At 31.0% G+C, this 16,800-nt stretch overlaps 1 protein-coding gene across 1 annotated transcript in view; it reads right to left on the minus strand.

Moving 5' to 3' along the window:
* LOC129220208 (klaroid protein-like) overlaps window positions 1–16,800 on the minus strand; it is a 74,336-nt gene that overhangs the window by 23,852 nt on the left and 33,684 nt on the right. The window contains exon 4 of the mRNA XM_054854573.1: window positions 16,246–16,364. Within this exon, the coding sequence (XP_054710548.1) occupies window positions 16,246–16,333 (88 nt within the window). The 5' untranslated portion in view covers window positions 16,334–16,364. The remainder of the gene's footprint in view (window positions 1–16,245; window positions 16,365–16,800) is intronic.

Below are 16,800 nucleotides of genomic sequence, written 5' to 3' on the forward strand. Positions count from 1 at the left end.
TTTACACAGAATAGAAAGACTTTGAACATATTGATAAAAAATGTTTTAATAATCTTAGTTTACACAAAAAAATTTTAAAAATTTGAAAATTGAAAATTTTGAATTTTTTTTTCAAAAAAAGGTGTTGGCAAAAAACTGAATTTCAACAAAAGGGTCGGCTTTAAAAATCATGATTTTTTAAAAAAAATTATCATGAATATGTACTCTAACTTGTCCAATGAAAAACATTAGGGGACTTCAAGGGATTCTGCCCCCCCCCCCCCCTTCACACATTCTGCAAAAAAAGCATAAAGCATCATACAATCTCTTCCATATTCTTAAAAACAGAACTGTCAAATATTATGACAAAAATTCAAATATACAGTGTGTTGAATATGGAACTCAAATATTAAAAAAAATAATATTTAAGCTTCTATTTTATTTGAAATAGTTTATAATTTGTCAAATCAACCACAAAAATGGGATTTTAACACCAACCATCTAGATTTTGATGAAACTTGGTATACTTCCTTATTTTGTAGTTAAAAGCAACCCCCTAGTTTCTTTTGTTTCAATCTCAATGTATTTTAATTTTATAGACTTCTGAAATTTTTCGATTTTGAATTTTTTTATCATTTTCAAAGACACTAACTGAGCTGTTGTTAATGAAAAAAAAAATGTTTCTCAGCATCTAATGATATTAGCTTTTTGAAAATTTTCATAAAAAATCTTAAGACTTCGAATATTTTTATAAAATTTTTTATAATAATCTTAGTTTATACAACGAATTTTTTAAAAATCAGAAAATTAAACATTTTTTTTTTTTTTTTTTGGTCACAAAAAACCATTGTTGAAATTCTAAATTTTTAACATCAGGGTCAGTTTTAAAAATCATGATTTAAAGAAAAAATGATCATGAGTATGTGCCCTAACTTTTCCTATGAAAAAAGTTATGGGTCTTTTAGGGATTCTGTCCCCTCGCCCTAGAAACAACGAAAGCATCATAGAGAAAAGTTCTTCCATGTCTTTGAAACAAGAGTTTCCAGCAATTATTTAAAATTTTAAGTATAAAGTATGTTAAATATTGAACTCAAACATATAAATTTAATATTAAAGCTATTTTTTTATTTTAAATAGTTAAGAATTGTTTAAAATATAGACATTCTTAAAATAAGATATCATGAAATTCAAAAGTTGCAGACAACAATATCTGCATACGGATTACTGCATTTTAGTCCAGACAAGTTGAAACAAAAGTAAAGTCGTAACACCAATTCATAATCATGAAATTACTTGTACTTTCAGGATCCACCCCCCCCCCCCTTATGTTTGAGAAAAATTGCTATAGTGGAACTGTTTTTCCATTATAGTTTTACTGCCGCACAACGACAAATTAATCCTTTTAATTTCTTGAAATTACATTTAACCTCCCTTAAAAATTAATGACCTCATTGTTTAGTAATAATATGTTCTAAATAAAGTAAATTACCTTTCCCCCTTTCCCTCATAGCAAATAAAGAAATAAATTAGTATTTATGCACCTGTCATATTCAATGGATTTTTATATTTTTCAATGACAATTGGAAAACAAATCATTACTTGCATGGAATTTTTTTTTTGTCCAGATTCCCCCCCCCCCCCTCCCAGCTTAATGACATAACTCGCAACTTTTCCTCAACTTACTGGGGTTCCAAAATTTTAATTCCTAAAAGTTTTCTGTCTGTATCACTTATACTTATTAATGCTTAACATTCACACATTATGAAAATTAATTCCAGTAAATGAATTTTCTATTCTTTTTGTTTTCTTTCTTTGAAAAAACATAATAAAATCAATAATAGATTTGAATATCTTGTGAGGAATTAATACATAACTGTTGAAAAGAGATAAAAGCTTCTTGTTAGTCAGGTCTGTTGAAAAAACAAGTCCTGCTCACACTTGTTTAGAAAACAAGTAATGGTGCCTTCTTTCTTTACAGGCCTCCCATGGGGTACATTTTATCCTACCCTATCAGAATTGCATTAACAGCACAGAGTGGTTGCTGACTCCCCTGGATAAAAGATAGAACTCTCTGAAAGAACTTTCCTAAAATTTTGAGAAAAGGTCAATATGAAAGAATGAATTGAACGAGAATAGCAATTGGATGTTGACTTATAGGGGTTCTAGCAAAATGAGTGTCAAGTTTTAAAGATTTTCGGCTATTGAAGTTAGCATTGGGCAGACCCTAAAAAAAATAAATGTTGAGTTACCTGAATTATCAGTGTGTGTCCAGTTACTGAAGTTTCACTGTATTTAAAATGGAATATATATAATGTTTATAAATCATTTGCAAAAAATAAAAAGTGGCTTAAAAGAACATACTGCCCTTGATAAAACTAATGCAGCAGTTGAAAGAGGAATCAAGAAAAAGAAAGTGTATTTAAAATAAAAAGTAGTTACCAATCTCACAGTCATAATATAAACAACTAACTATAAATGTAAACCATACAGTTTGCTGATCAGCTGTCATCTAATACCAGCTGTTCCTTTTTGGGAGCTAGTATAGCAACCATAAAGTTAGGGAGGTGACAGGCAAATATATTAAAAAGAAAAAACATCTAAAAAAATTACTAGTGAAGTGTAACATAAAAATACCTGTCATTTGCACAAATGCCAGGTTATTAGGATCCATTTATGATCATAGAAACACTCTAGATAACAAAACACACTTTTAGGGTCAAATAAGATTGTTGCAAAGCCTTAATTATAAATATTTTGGGCAATGGTAACCATTTTAAACTCATACCCAATAAATTGCTATGTTAAACCAAATCTAAGAAGTTTCAGTTTGATATTTCATTAGATTAATGAATCAAGTTAAAAGCTCTGAGCTGGTATTTATAGGATTTTTAATACTTAGTATAAATTTGAATTAGATGAAAAGTTTTAATTTCTATGTTGCCCTAAGTTTAACAATAATTTTTAGTATGCATAAATTGTTGTAGGAAAATTTCGAATTTCGCGATATCTTATTTTTATTTTTTGTTATCAATTAATTTAATTAATTATTTACAATTCAAAAAAATCTTGAGTATTTAAATGTTTATATTTAAGTTCAAACACCAATGTATTTCAATATTTGAATTTTCTTTAATGCAATTATTAACTTAGTTTTAATATCGTGATCAACTTTTTTTCATTTATCAAAATAGTGGGCGGGGCAGGGGGGCAGAATCCCTCCAAGTCCCCTAAAGATTTTCATTTTATATGTTAGCACACATGTTAATGATAGTTAAAAAAATATATATAAATTATTTTAATTTAGACCCTCATGTCAAAATTTTAAAATTTTGACTAGAATTTTTTTATTGAAAAAATTTAAAATTTTTCAGTTTGTTAATTTTTTTTAAACGCTGAATATAAATTTAGAATTTTGACATATTTTTTTCTGAAATACTTGAAATCTTAATATGTAATAAAAAAAATTTCCAAATTTTTTTATCTTTAGTTATTGAGAAATAATTTTTTTTGCAAACAGCTGCTGTTCATTCTCAGAGAACTGTAAATGACAACTAACGTAAAATCGCAAAACTTTGAAGGGCCAGAAAATAAAAACTATTTTTAATAGAGAAGAAATACTTTAGGAGGTTACTTAGGACTATGAAAAGTAGAAGTATATAAAATTTCATTGAAATCTGAGATGGTGGGTGTTGGGGTGTGGTTGAACTGACATGGAATGACCCATTTACGACTATAGGTCCATATTGTTAACTGTCTTTCTCTGCTTTTATAATGCAATTCTCTTAATCTGATTGCTCATATGCTAGTAATGATCCTACACCCCTCCAAGCAAAATTCTGGACTCTCTTTCTCTCTTTTGCAATATATACGTTTGAAAAATATTGAGTGGCTACCAAACGCCATCCTCTCAATTTTTTGTCCACAAGTAGGCCTTGTTAAAAGAAAATGTCTTGTTTCACTTCAATCAAAGTTGGAGACACTAAGACTATATCAGTTTTAAGACCTCAGTTCCTCCGAACACCAAATCCTGCACTTGCCACTGCTAGGACGCAAGACTTTTCAAAGTGCCAAAAATACATGTTTAATATTGCAGTGACTATGTTTTTTTTTTTTTTTTTTAATTTCTGCAATAAGAGTGTTACCCATAAAGCATAAAATAACTCAAGCACTTTGAGTTATGATGTAAAATATATGCAATGCCTACTTCTACGTGCACACACACACACAGTCGTTAAATAGAGCGTTGTTAAACAGGGAGCCAACTGTATATATATGATGTGTGGGTGTTATGATAACCCCTCACATTAAAAAAGACTAGTTCCAATAGTAAAATTTTTAACTTCCTTGACATTAAAATTAATATTGACTTCAACTGTGAAACCACTATTTATGATAAAAGACGCGAATTTCAATTCAATGTTAACTGTCTACAAAGTTTTTCTTCTTGCCTCCGTAAAAAAGTTTTTATTGGTATCATTGTTTCACAAGCTATCAGAATCAAAAGAATCTATAACATGGTTACAGCATTCAACCAAGAAATTAATCTACTTAAAAATAAACTACTTGAAAACCATTTCCCAAATAATCTCGTAAATAATATTTTCTCTGGAATAGCCTTTAACCAACACTTCGCTTCACTGTAATCATCTTATTTTTCACAATTATGATTTTTCTAGAGTAAACCACATGTTAGGACTCTAGTTGATGATGTTTTTTACTTCCTTTTACAAAAAAGGAAGTATTGTATTCAAGAAAAAAATTTCACTCAAAATTCGGCCTTAATTTCCATTTTGCTCACACCTGAATTAATGTTAAGTTTTTTTTTCAACCCGACCACACGCGGATAAGTGCCTAAGAATGTATAGGCACTAGTGGTGTTCCGGATATCCGTGTCCGCGGATATCCGAGGGAAAATAAAGATCTGTATCCGTATCCATTACTTTTTTCGACGGATCTTAAACTGATCATTTCTATTCTAAAATTTTTTAAATATTTGAATAAAAGACTCTTAAATTCCGTTTAAATTAGGTTTTATTCCCTATTTAAATTTTGAGGTATCCATAGGCGGATTTAGGACTGAGTTCCTGGGGGGGCAGGAGTTTTTTTTTTTTTTTTCAGAAATATTAGTTGTAATCGAGGCTGGATTTTTTATATAGACTTAATATGGCCCTAAACTGTTTCAGGTTTTTGGTATCTTTTGTAGACCCGGACAACTTTTCTGTCGATGGCAAAAAAGGCCAAAGTGCCCCCCCCCCACTATGTTTTATATGTATGGTACATGATGGGAAATGGTGTCCCTTTTAAGTAGGGAATATACCCAATTAGATATACCAAGTAGAATACACCAATAGAACCCTCAATTTAAGGGGAAAACAATAGACCCCCAATTTTAGGGGGTCCGGGGGATTCCACCCCGTAGGAATTTTTGTAAAATAGATATAAAATTCTGCATTTTGGAGCCTTCTGCAATTCAAATCACAAAGATCTCTGAAAAAAATAGCAAAATACTCTTTTGCCAATTACGATAATACAAAATAAAAATTGTTCTCGGGTGGACAAATCAGTGGCAGCAGTCCTCAGAGAGAAAAAGCGAGGGAGAAGATAAGATTATGTTTTGTTATTTGCTTACATCGGGCTGTCGGTTAAATTAAATTAGTTTTTGGGCAAGCCCTTAACCCACCCACAAATACAACAATGAATTAAATACAAAATGATCAATAGTAAAAAATGCTTTTAAAAAATTGGTGCGAATTTAGAAAATAGATAACAGGACAGTACCATGATTAAAGTGAAAAACAACGTAAATAAAGCAAATATTGGAGAAGATACAGCATATAGCTATTTCAAGGCTACAATGGAGCCTCTTCATCAGTGCAGAAAGCTCACCAACACAACCAAAATTGTGAGAGAATTGAGTTCTCTCTCTTTTTTTTTAAAATCTGGTTTCCATTTGGCCATTGTTGGTGATATTTAAAGAGTTAACTATTGAATCACATTAAAATTGCCAATAATGGGGAAAATTTTAAATTGGTGTAAAAGGAAGTCATGTGATGCACACATCAGCTTGTTTGAGTTAAGTTTTTCGGTCGACTTGGAATGTCCTAGGAAAAGGTTTTTATGAATGACATTTTTATTTATTTTTTGTGCATTGGATTGGTTTTGTTTTAATTTTATTTTTATCAACTGGATCGGAAATGGTATTGATGGATATGGATCTACATTTGTACCCGGATACATAGGTAAGACTTAGATTTTTGCTGGCGGTACAGTGGAGGGACATTATCGATAGCTCTGGCTTCTAATGTCCAAGACGAAACCCCAATGCTTAGTTTTAGGTCTTAGTTTCTTAACTCAGCATTCATTTTTCACATGTGGTCCGTTTGCCCAATGTAATCCCGAATGTGGAATTTTTTCAGAATTGGACATCCTATTGTTAGTTTTAGTATAAATTTTATGGTCTTTCGACCATAGAATGAAGTTTTCACTGCTGAAGAGTACTGGCTTCATCTTTGTCATTTATCCATGTCGTAACCTTGTCTGTTTGTTGTTTTATTGATGCTTATATATATATACAGTGGCGGAAATTCAGCATTTCATTTGGGGGGTCGAGTTTCTTAAATATGTACACTACCACAGTGCGGTACCAAGCACACATTAGCTAACAAGAAGTGGTCATAAAATCGGTTTAATATGAATAAAAATTAGTGTTTAGAAATAATTAAAATTTTGATTCACTTTCTAATAAGTTATACAAAACATCTCGATGCTCAAGATTTTATACCTTTTGGAAAAGTTTTAATGCATGATTTTTCGAATTCGGAAGAGCAGGGAATCGTGTTACTAATCTATCAGTGTCCAGTGTCGTGCTGTTTTGTCAGTACAGCTAAATATTAAAGATGGTAGAAAAGCTCATGCCCTTTACAGGGTGGTGACAGGAACTGTGAAAAAAAGTTCCCTGACTTTTCCCTGATTAAGTTCACCAAATTTTCTTGATTTACGTTACCAATGATAATGGTTTTCTTTCTTTGCTCTACTTGAAATCCATTGTATGTTTGTATAAAATGCAGTATTTTAAATGTTTTATATTGGGTAAAGTTGTTGAACTAAAGATATATTTTAAAAAGATGCTACTTTTTTAATAAAATGGTTAAAAAAAAACATATCAAGTCAATTTTTTTAGGGAAAAAAACCTACAAAACAGTATATTAAATTTTTCTACATGGAAAGATTATAGAAAATTTACAAAAAAAAAAAAAAAAAAAACAAAAAAAAAACATTACTTTCAGAAACCATTTAGCAATAAGATTTTTAAGAACCTATTAAAATTACTCTTAAAAACGTATGTGTATTTATGTTAGAACTAAAAAGTGATAGAAATTATTTTGAACTAAGTTTTCAAACAGTATAATAATTGTTGCAATAGTGAAAGAATAGAAGTAATGTAGTTATTCTTATATAACTAGTTGACATATTTATGCAAAACAGATGAAACCATTTGAAATCCATTCATAGGGAGCTTTTCTCTATTCAAGAACATAGGTTTTAATGTACGAATACAGCATTTTAACAATAAAAAAATAAAGATATTTACTTAAGTACACAGGTTAACTCTATTTCAAATGATTTCAGTATGTAATGAAAAAAAAAAAAAATCTTAGATTGCAGTTGTAACAAACAATTTTGAAATGCAAGAAAAAAAAAGCAATTAGTTAATTTAAAAATATATAAAAGAATACAACTTGGTTATAAAATTAAAGAATCACTTAAGTCTAAAGAAAAGAAAACCTTTATAATCTGTGGTGACAGCAAATAGTATAACGCAAAAAAAATTGAAAGTTCAATTTTAGCAATTAAATTAAAAATGCGAAGAAGTAATAACTTTTAAGCTTTTATAGTATTAATTCAAAAACCAAAGATTTCTTCTTGAAATCGTGATTACAGTACGCTAACTACTTTGAGACAATGGAATAAAGGCAAAGGAGCTAAGGCATTAATGAAGGTTTCCTCTTTGCCTGTATGTTTATTTTACGTAGCATTGAAAGCGTAAAAGGAAATTTCAAGATAGGTAAAATAAATAACCTAACAGACACAGAAGCAATCTTAGGAAGTTCATCCTGTGGTTAATAAGTAAGATTCAATACTTTGACGTTGAGGAAAAAAGATGCACAAATATGCAGCAGTGTATAATCGCACCTCATTAATTTTACTTTGTTTTTGAAGGGATAATTTGGCGGAAAATGTGTAGGGAATTAGAGTACTTAATTTTGTAAAGCAAAAAAAAAATTTTTTTTTTCATAAAATCAATTTTCCCTGATTTTTTGTTATTTTTTCAAAATTCCCTGATATTTCTCCGACTTTTCCCTGATTAATAAAGTTCCCGGACTTTTCCCTGATCTCCCTGATCTGTCGCCACCCTGCCTTTAGCATGTATGACTTCGTTTGAATATTTTGCTCATTGTGCTTCGAAAATAATTCTCTAACCTCCTGAGACATAAAAAAATCTTTCTCTACTAGCTAAGATGATTGAAGTAACAAAGTGATGTATGAAAACACTTTTTATATCTTGCTCTTAAAAATCACCCAGGCAACTTCAAAAATTGTGAGGGCTTAATTTTTCATCATTGAATAATCTAGTCTCGTCGGTGCTCTCAGCTTTAATGAGATCTCATCTGCCTCCAGCTCTGTGTTTCACCATTCCAGACTGATGACTCCATAACAAGGACGAAACTACAGTCTCTGGATGTGATAACAGGTCTGTATTGGTATATTGCTTGTAATTTTTTTGCCTCGTGCTAAAAATTTTACTCATAATTGAAACATTTTATTTTTTGTTTCAAAAATCCAATCTAGATAATATAGAACCAACCATACAGAAAAATAATTATCATCAAATCTTGTGTTAATTTCATTCGAAACTGAATCTATTACTTCATACAAAATTTAAAAAATCAATGTTTGACTTCACATGATCATGTGGATTTTTGTGGGATTTTTTTTTTTTTTTTTGAAAAGTTTCACACTTGATTGAAACATACATCTATGTAAAATACATGTTCAGTTTCAATTGTAGATTGAACTATGGTAGTGTGGTGCACAGATCAGTTGTAGATTGAACTGTGGCTTAAATAGTCCGAAAATTAAGGGTAGTGGATTGAAGATGTTTTGATAGAGTAAAGTATTTTTCAAAAACTTTCCTCAGTACAAACAAATTGAATAAAAATTCAAACGAAGTCAAACATGCTAAAAGGCATGAGCTTTTTCACCATTGAAAGAATCATTTTGTAATAATTCTTCCAGTCGTCAAATCACTGCTTTGAAGTTATAGAGGAATGTTTTTTTATGGCTTTAACTCTTGAAGACCATTTTGTGTCACTCTGAGATTGCATAATTATACCCATAACAGGTATTTGTTGATATTTTTTTTTTTCTTAATTCAATAATCATATGCATTTTTAAGAAGTTTCTTTGAAAGCATATAATGCATTGAGCAGCTGAAACGTTTTTCTAGCAGAAGAAAGCGGTGAACACTCATTAAATATACACTTAAAAATGAGTATAAAGTGAATGTAAAATATCAAGGAATTTTCTTGTGAAAACCATGCAGCCACACTACTTTGCACGAGCTTCTCATATTGGACATACCATCCTTACACTGGGCACACAAGTATGAAATATTTAGCCTATATGAGAAAATGTCTCCTTTAGTTAAAAATAACCATGGTTCTTTATCAGTTTTCTATGTTCTGAAAAGGGCGGAAAATACTTCATGAATTCCTAAGTCATTATCCAAATAACGAAAAACACTTTTTATAGTCTGGGAATGTGTCGAGTTTCATCAAATAGTTACTGAGAAACCAGCAAGATTTTTTTCATGAACATATATTTCCGAGTTACATAAATTGAATTCGCCCATTTTCTATTATTCTGCGCAAAAAATTTGGGGATGCGACCGCCCCTCTTGACCCCCCCATTTGCAGCCCGTATATATATATATATACATATATATATATATATATATATATATATATATATACACACATATGGAGAAGGACACATAGGGGGTCGCAACATGAAAAAGGTTGAAAACCACTGGGGTCAAGATAGATCTGGAGCAAAAAATGTTGCTTTTTCCAATGGTGAGAAAAAAAAAAAACTGTGGAACAATTTCTTCACTTTTTATTTATGCATTTAATGAATTAATGAAGAAAGTAGTGCCAAATTTTCAGCTAAACCTAAAGAAATTCGAGATAAAAACGCAAAAAACTCCTGCCGTAATTAAGTTAGAGCATTGAAACAAATTGCGTAGCGGAAAATTCTATCCTTTCCAACGATATATAATATTAATATATGTGCAAGTAATTTTTCACCCCCATATTCGGGAATTAATGTTGAAGTTGGACCTGAATTGGAATAAAAAAAGAACTATTCATCAAATTTTTTCGAACTGGTCTGCAAACCTTTCCAGTGTTGAAAGGAAGATACTTTGAAAATTTCAGCGAAATCAACCGGGTAGTTCTCGAGTTTTGCGCGTTCACACGAACAGGTGCATTTTGGAGACTTCATTTTATACTCTATGTTGAGATATCATTTAATAATACATATCCTCATCAAAGACGTTTAAATTCCATAAATTACATTGCCTGCCAAAGTTATAAAATATTATATTTAAAAAAAATGGTGCTAATATATTCAACTTTAAAAAGTTTTTATTTTACAGAAAAAAAGCTTTGAAAACCAAAGAAAGCAAAAAAGTTTACTGAGTTGAAATGGACCTAAACTTAGAACAGTTCTAGTTGCAAGTAAAAAAATACTTAAGAATTTCTAAAAGTTGTAACCCCCCCCCACCAAAAAAAAAAGGCAACTTCCCAAATAGTTGTTGTTATGGATATTTAAACAAAGTATGGCAAATTATACAAAAGTTCTTTAACAAAAAACTTTCATGACATATGAAAGTTTTTAAACGCATTGATAAGTATAATTCCCCTTTTCATTTCACAGTCACTGTATGCTTACTTTGGTTGCAGGTGGTAAGGAATTGTTTCTTGTATTTAAAGTCACTTGTTGTCTGTGGGGTTAAGCTTTGCTTATTTTTCATGAAGTATTTCTCATTGCGTTACATGAGTTTCCCCTTATGTAACTCAAAATGTACATTCCTGTTCATTTAATGCCATTTGAGCCGCTCAGAAGCCAATGCGGTTAAGTCCATTTTTTGATATTTTCTGATTTTTGGAAATTTTGATGAAATAAATAATAATCTTCTTAGTTATTAAAGGATTTATTTGTTGGTTACATTTTTCTAGGTTAGACAGCCCTTTTTTTAATAGCTTCTGAATATATTGTATAATAATTTCAGAAGCCATTGTGAATAAGTCCAACTTATATCAATATTTTTTTATAAACTTTAAAATAAAAATTAAATTATTCTTCTTCTTTCGATATTTGTTGGCAACACTGAAAAACAAGAAATTCATAGTACAATAAGTCATAATCCCAGACGCAGATACTTAAATTCAGATCTTTCTATTGCAAAAATGTATCACCTGTATGTCAAACAATGTAATGAAGAGCAAATTGTACAAGTAAAGGAAAAGTTTTATTTCCATATATTTTCGACAAAATTTAACTTACATTTTTTAGCAACCTCCAAAAGATACTTGTGCAAAATCTGATTATTTGTTAATAAAAAACAATCTACAACAGATGAAGAAAAAAATGCAGCTGAAATTGAACATGACGAACACTTGCAAAATGCAGAAATTGCCCGTAATAGTATGGCTAATGATCGACTAAGAGCTTGAGACGAAATATACGTGTTTAGTTTTGATTTAGAAAAAGCATTACCATTTCTGAAACTATCCACATCAATGACTTATTACAAGAAAAACTTATATGTATACAATCTTGGATGATTTAAAGGCTAACGAGGGCTACATGTATGTCTAGCCTATAACCCAAGCATTGCGGGGTTCACAAGAAGTGTCATAGTGTTTAACTAAACACATTAAATTGTACGCAAAGGATTTTCAAAACATTATAATGTACTCAGATTCATGTTCAGGACAGAACTGAAATATAAAAACTGTTTCATTAAGTGGGCACAGTTATTTGCCCAATGATACTGATTTTGCAGTTGTAGAAGCTTATGCAAAAAAAAAAAAAAAAAAAAAAAAAAATCGTATATTTATAACCTAGTGACTGGTATCATATAATACAAAATAGTAAAAGATGCAAAATAGAACCCTTTCAGAGTTGCCGAAATGAATCAACAAGAATTTCTTTCCACAAAACTATTGGAAGAAGCTGTTACCAACAGAAAAAAATCAACAGGTGGACTAACAGTCAATTGGCTTAATATGAGATGGATAAAATTGGAAAGGACAAACCCAAGCAGCCTCAAGTTCAAACATAATTTTGACGAGGATGATACCTTTCATGTAATTGATATTTAAAAAAAAATAGATAGGCCAGTAAATTTAAAAAATATAACTCAACCTATATTATATCCTAATGGCAGAACAATTTCAAGAGAAACAAAAAAGACATCATATGTTTATTAAAGTATATACCTCCAATTAAACACGACTTTTACAGGACATTAAGGACAACACATGAAGATCAAGATTTACATTTAAATAACTCGGAAGAAGATGGTGTTTGTTGTGATGAATAAACATAAAACTTATGATAATAAATGCTATTTTATTATTTTTACATAAATTTCTTATCTTTTTCAGCTGCCAAAAGGTATAAGTCCTAAAATTTTTAAGATGCTGTCATTATTTCAATAAATACTTACGTTTTTATTTACACATCCTGTACATATCTCGATTTTTTGCAGAGTTTACACATCGAAAAGAGATTTTATACACTTTTCTAATTAAATTAATAAACCAAGAATTTTAAAAACTAATGTATCAAAAAACATTAATTTTCTCAATTCTTGTGTTTTGGATTTAACCACATTGGCTTCTGAGCGGCTCATTTTTTAATACAAGAGTTCTGGAATTGATCGGTTGAACACCTCCTAAACTCTGAGTCAGAACTGAAAAAGTTTCAGCCATGAGTTTTTAATGCTCCGACTGAAAAGTCCAACCATCACCACCATAGAATCTTCCAAAACATCTTCCCTAACCCTAAACAAAATAGTATTTAGCAGTGAAAATTCTTCTCTGCCTCTTCAGTATAATTAGTAGCACTTAAACACAAAATGACTTAACAAATGCATGGTGCTTAATATAGAAAATTAAAGCAATAAAAAAAAAACATTCAGAGGTAATAATCTGATTAATGGATCAATGCAGCTAAACTTTGCCAGCAGTTGTAAACATACTGATTTGGTTCAGTAAACCATCATTCTCAAAGAGAATTGTAATATGAAAGAATTCAAACTACTACTATAAAGAACTTCAGAAGATTTAAGGTCATGTAAATTCTACAAGAATATTTCATACTTCATTGAGGGGCACGGCAGTGCCCCCACCAAGTCGAGCGCGAAGCAAACACTGTCATACCATCCTTTACTGGAACCATTTCGCCGCATTTTTAGGCCCTATTTGAGAACCTCTGGATGAGACCAGAACGCAGAAATTTTCGTCATCCAGTAAGCTATAATCACATACTTAAAATCCAAAATTTCAAGTCTGTAGGTCATTTAGTTCCGATGTTAAGCAAAAGCAAAGTTTCTCATTTATGACACTCACTCATGATCATCAAAATAGAACTAGTACTTCCCATAAACTCAGAGGTGAAATTTGGTACAGAGTTAGGGTTTAATGACCACATAAAGGGAAAACTATAAAAACTAGGCTAATCGAAGATCTTGAGAAACCCTGATTAGAAAACACAAGAGCCCAACCAAACTATTAGAGAACGACCTACCGCATTTGCAAAAAATATTCAACTTGGTGGGCCGCTTCATTTGATGTCAAAAATCGAAAGTCTGAAGTATCTAATGAAGAACCCTCAGCTGTATTAGAGATATGGTAATGCCCCTTCTACTGTTGGCACATAAAAAATTGACTCATTGCAAAAGTCCAGCGTAGTGGGACACAGCTTCTAATTTAATCTAGCATAACTTTAGTCTACTTGAACATTACACAAATTAAATGTTTCTACAAAAAGAAGTGAAATCCCACCAAAAACATTCTGTAAAAAAATAGCCAAGTCTCGGTGGAGTTGCTTGTTTATCTTTAAAAAGTAATGAAATCTAGACAAAGTCATGACATGTCTAAGGTTCCTTACTGCTATTTCTTTATTATTATAGTTAATGTTGTGTGACTTGGCCGTTAAAGGGTACACAAGGGTACAAAACCGGGTGCTCCATGACACCATTGCACCAATCTGTCGCCAGAACCGCTACCCATTGAAAGTGGAATATTGCCACTTGGAAAACTTGTAAACAAAATTGACTTGTACCCACTAACGTATAAAGAATGTTTAACGGCCAAGTCAAACAACATTAACTATATTAATAAAGAAATCGCAGTAAGGAACCTTAGACTTGTCATGACTTTGTCTACAGGGGTCTGTCCAGGATTTTTCACAGGATCCGTTTTTTGTGAAAAATCAATTATTTCTGTGAAAAATCAAATAATTAAAAAAAAAAAATTTTTCTTTTAAAAACGAAAGTTTAGACTCTTGAGATGGTGGAAACTGCATCATTGACACTTAAAGTTGAGTGTTTTCTCTCTTTTCTGTTGAGAATATCATTCTTGAGTGTTTTTCTAGTATTTGAAGAGAGGGGGGAGGCATTGCTCCCTGGGTGATATGCACCCCTCAAGTATCAATATTTATCTACCATTCTACATCATGTTAAATTATACTAGAAATGTTTTTTGTATAGTATTTAAAATAACTGTAAGAAAAAAAAATTAGGCAGGGGTTCAGCATTTAACTTTTTAACCCAATACACTACTTAAGAGCACAGAGTTTCGTTCAAACCTTATAAACTTCGTGATTTTCACAAAAATAAAAAAATATTTTATTTGTTTACCTCTTAACTAAGCGTACTAAACATCGAAAATTCGAAAAATCAGATTTCCACAGCAAATGCAAAGAGATTGCAATCCTCAAAGTGAAGGAATCAAAAGTATAAAAACGGCTTGTAAAATAAGTATTTTTGATAAAATTACTTTTGAATTGCATTTTAGAGTCCTATGATAAAAATATCATTAATATCTGAACACAGTTGAAGCAAAAATAAATAAATAAATAAAATAAAAAATAAACCATCGATTCAGCATTTTAATTATTGACTCATAAAAGAAAATGGAATTCCCCTTTAAAAACTTGAAATAAGCTTTGTTACAAAAATAAAGAGACTTTTCATTTATTTGCATCCTAATAAAGCGAAGTTAGCTTGAAAAAAAGAATAAAATATGATTCTCATATTGGATGCAAAAAGATTGCGTTTTTCAAAATGTAGACATCTATAGAAAAAAATAACGGTAAATAAAAGTTTATTTAAAGTTTATTACCTTTTTTAGTATCGAAAAACCAAACCCATATAACTTTCTCCCAAAATAACAGTTTAACATCACATCACCAGATACTAAGTGCCGATAAGTTTACGTTTTGTAACCCTATCTGAAGCGATCACATCCGCCTCACCCATACTATCCTTTGCAGTTCTAAATTCATCTCGCTGCATGTTATTGATGATTAAATCATGAGTGGGGAGAAAAGTGCTTACTACGCCTATTCAGAGAATGTTGACGCTTTTCCAAAGAAGTTTACAACAACACCACTGCATAAAACAAACAAGCAAAATTATAAACCAAACTGACTTTTAGCTGTTAATTTCTTTCAAAGAAACCAACAACAGGCATTATATTTATTTGGCGGTAGTAATTATTTATGGCTTGCAGGAGCATCACAAGAGTGCCGATTTTTTTTCCTTTTGCAAAATTAGCTGATTTCGTATAAGTTGATTCCTCTACTTTAACTTGAAATATGCTGTATTATTTTGATTTGAGATTTGCTCTTTCAATAAACAATTTGTGAAAGATCTGTTTTTGTTTACCAGAATTTTGTGAAGGGTCCGTTTCGGTTGATCGGATTTTTGTGAAAGGTTCGTTTTGGTTGATCGGATTTTTGTGAAAGGTCCGTTTTGGTTGATCGGATTTTTGTGAAGGGTTCGTTAACGGACCCAAATTTGCTCTGGCCAGATCCCTGGTCTAGATTTCATTACTTTTTAGAGATAAACAAGCAGTTCCATCGCGACTTGGCTAGTTTTCTACAGAATGTTTTTGGTGGGATAAATCTTACTTTGAACAGAAGATTCTTCTTCAGAGTCTGTTTCAGAAATAGTCCTCCTAGATGAAGAACTTCTGGTGGTTCTTTGGCCCCTAGACATTTTCCAAGATATATCATTCGAAACACTTTTGCTGAAAAGGAATTGAAAAATTTAGCGTTAAGCTTCAAGAATTCATAACTCATATAAGTGAAAGTGTATATGTCACAGGGGGCATTTTTCACAGGCTTTTCAATGAAACTAAAATTGATGGAATATGATGATTACTTTGGGGAGAAAGAGTCATGGGTAATAAAATTTAAATTCCAACAGTTTGGTACTTTCTTGGTGTTTGACACCCCCTTCTCAGGTGTTAAAGTATCTCCCTGTCAAATTTGGACAGAGATCTGATTTAAACTGTGGCTATAAGTCTTCAAAAATTAAGATAAGCCTTGTTTCATAAGCTAAAAACAACTTAAAATGAGGAATTAGGGCATTAGGGGGTGTTCTAACTATCCCTCAAACTTTGGGTAAAGTTCATTTTGCTGCATTTTAAGGGCTTTAACATGCTGTAAAAATCAATCAAAATC

Source organism: Uloborus diversus, chromosome 4 (assembly GCF_026930045.1).
Source record: "Uloborus diversus isolate 005 chromosome 4, Udiv.v.3.1, whole genome shotgun sequence".
In the NCBI taxonomy this organism is placed as follows: domain Eukaryota; kingdom Metazoa; phylum Arthropoda; class Arachnida; order Araneae; family Uloboridae; genus Uloborus; species Uloborus diversus.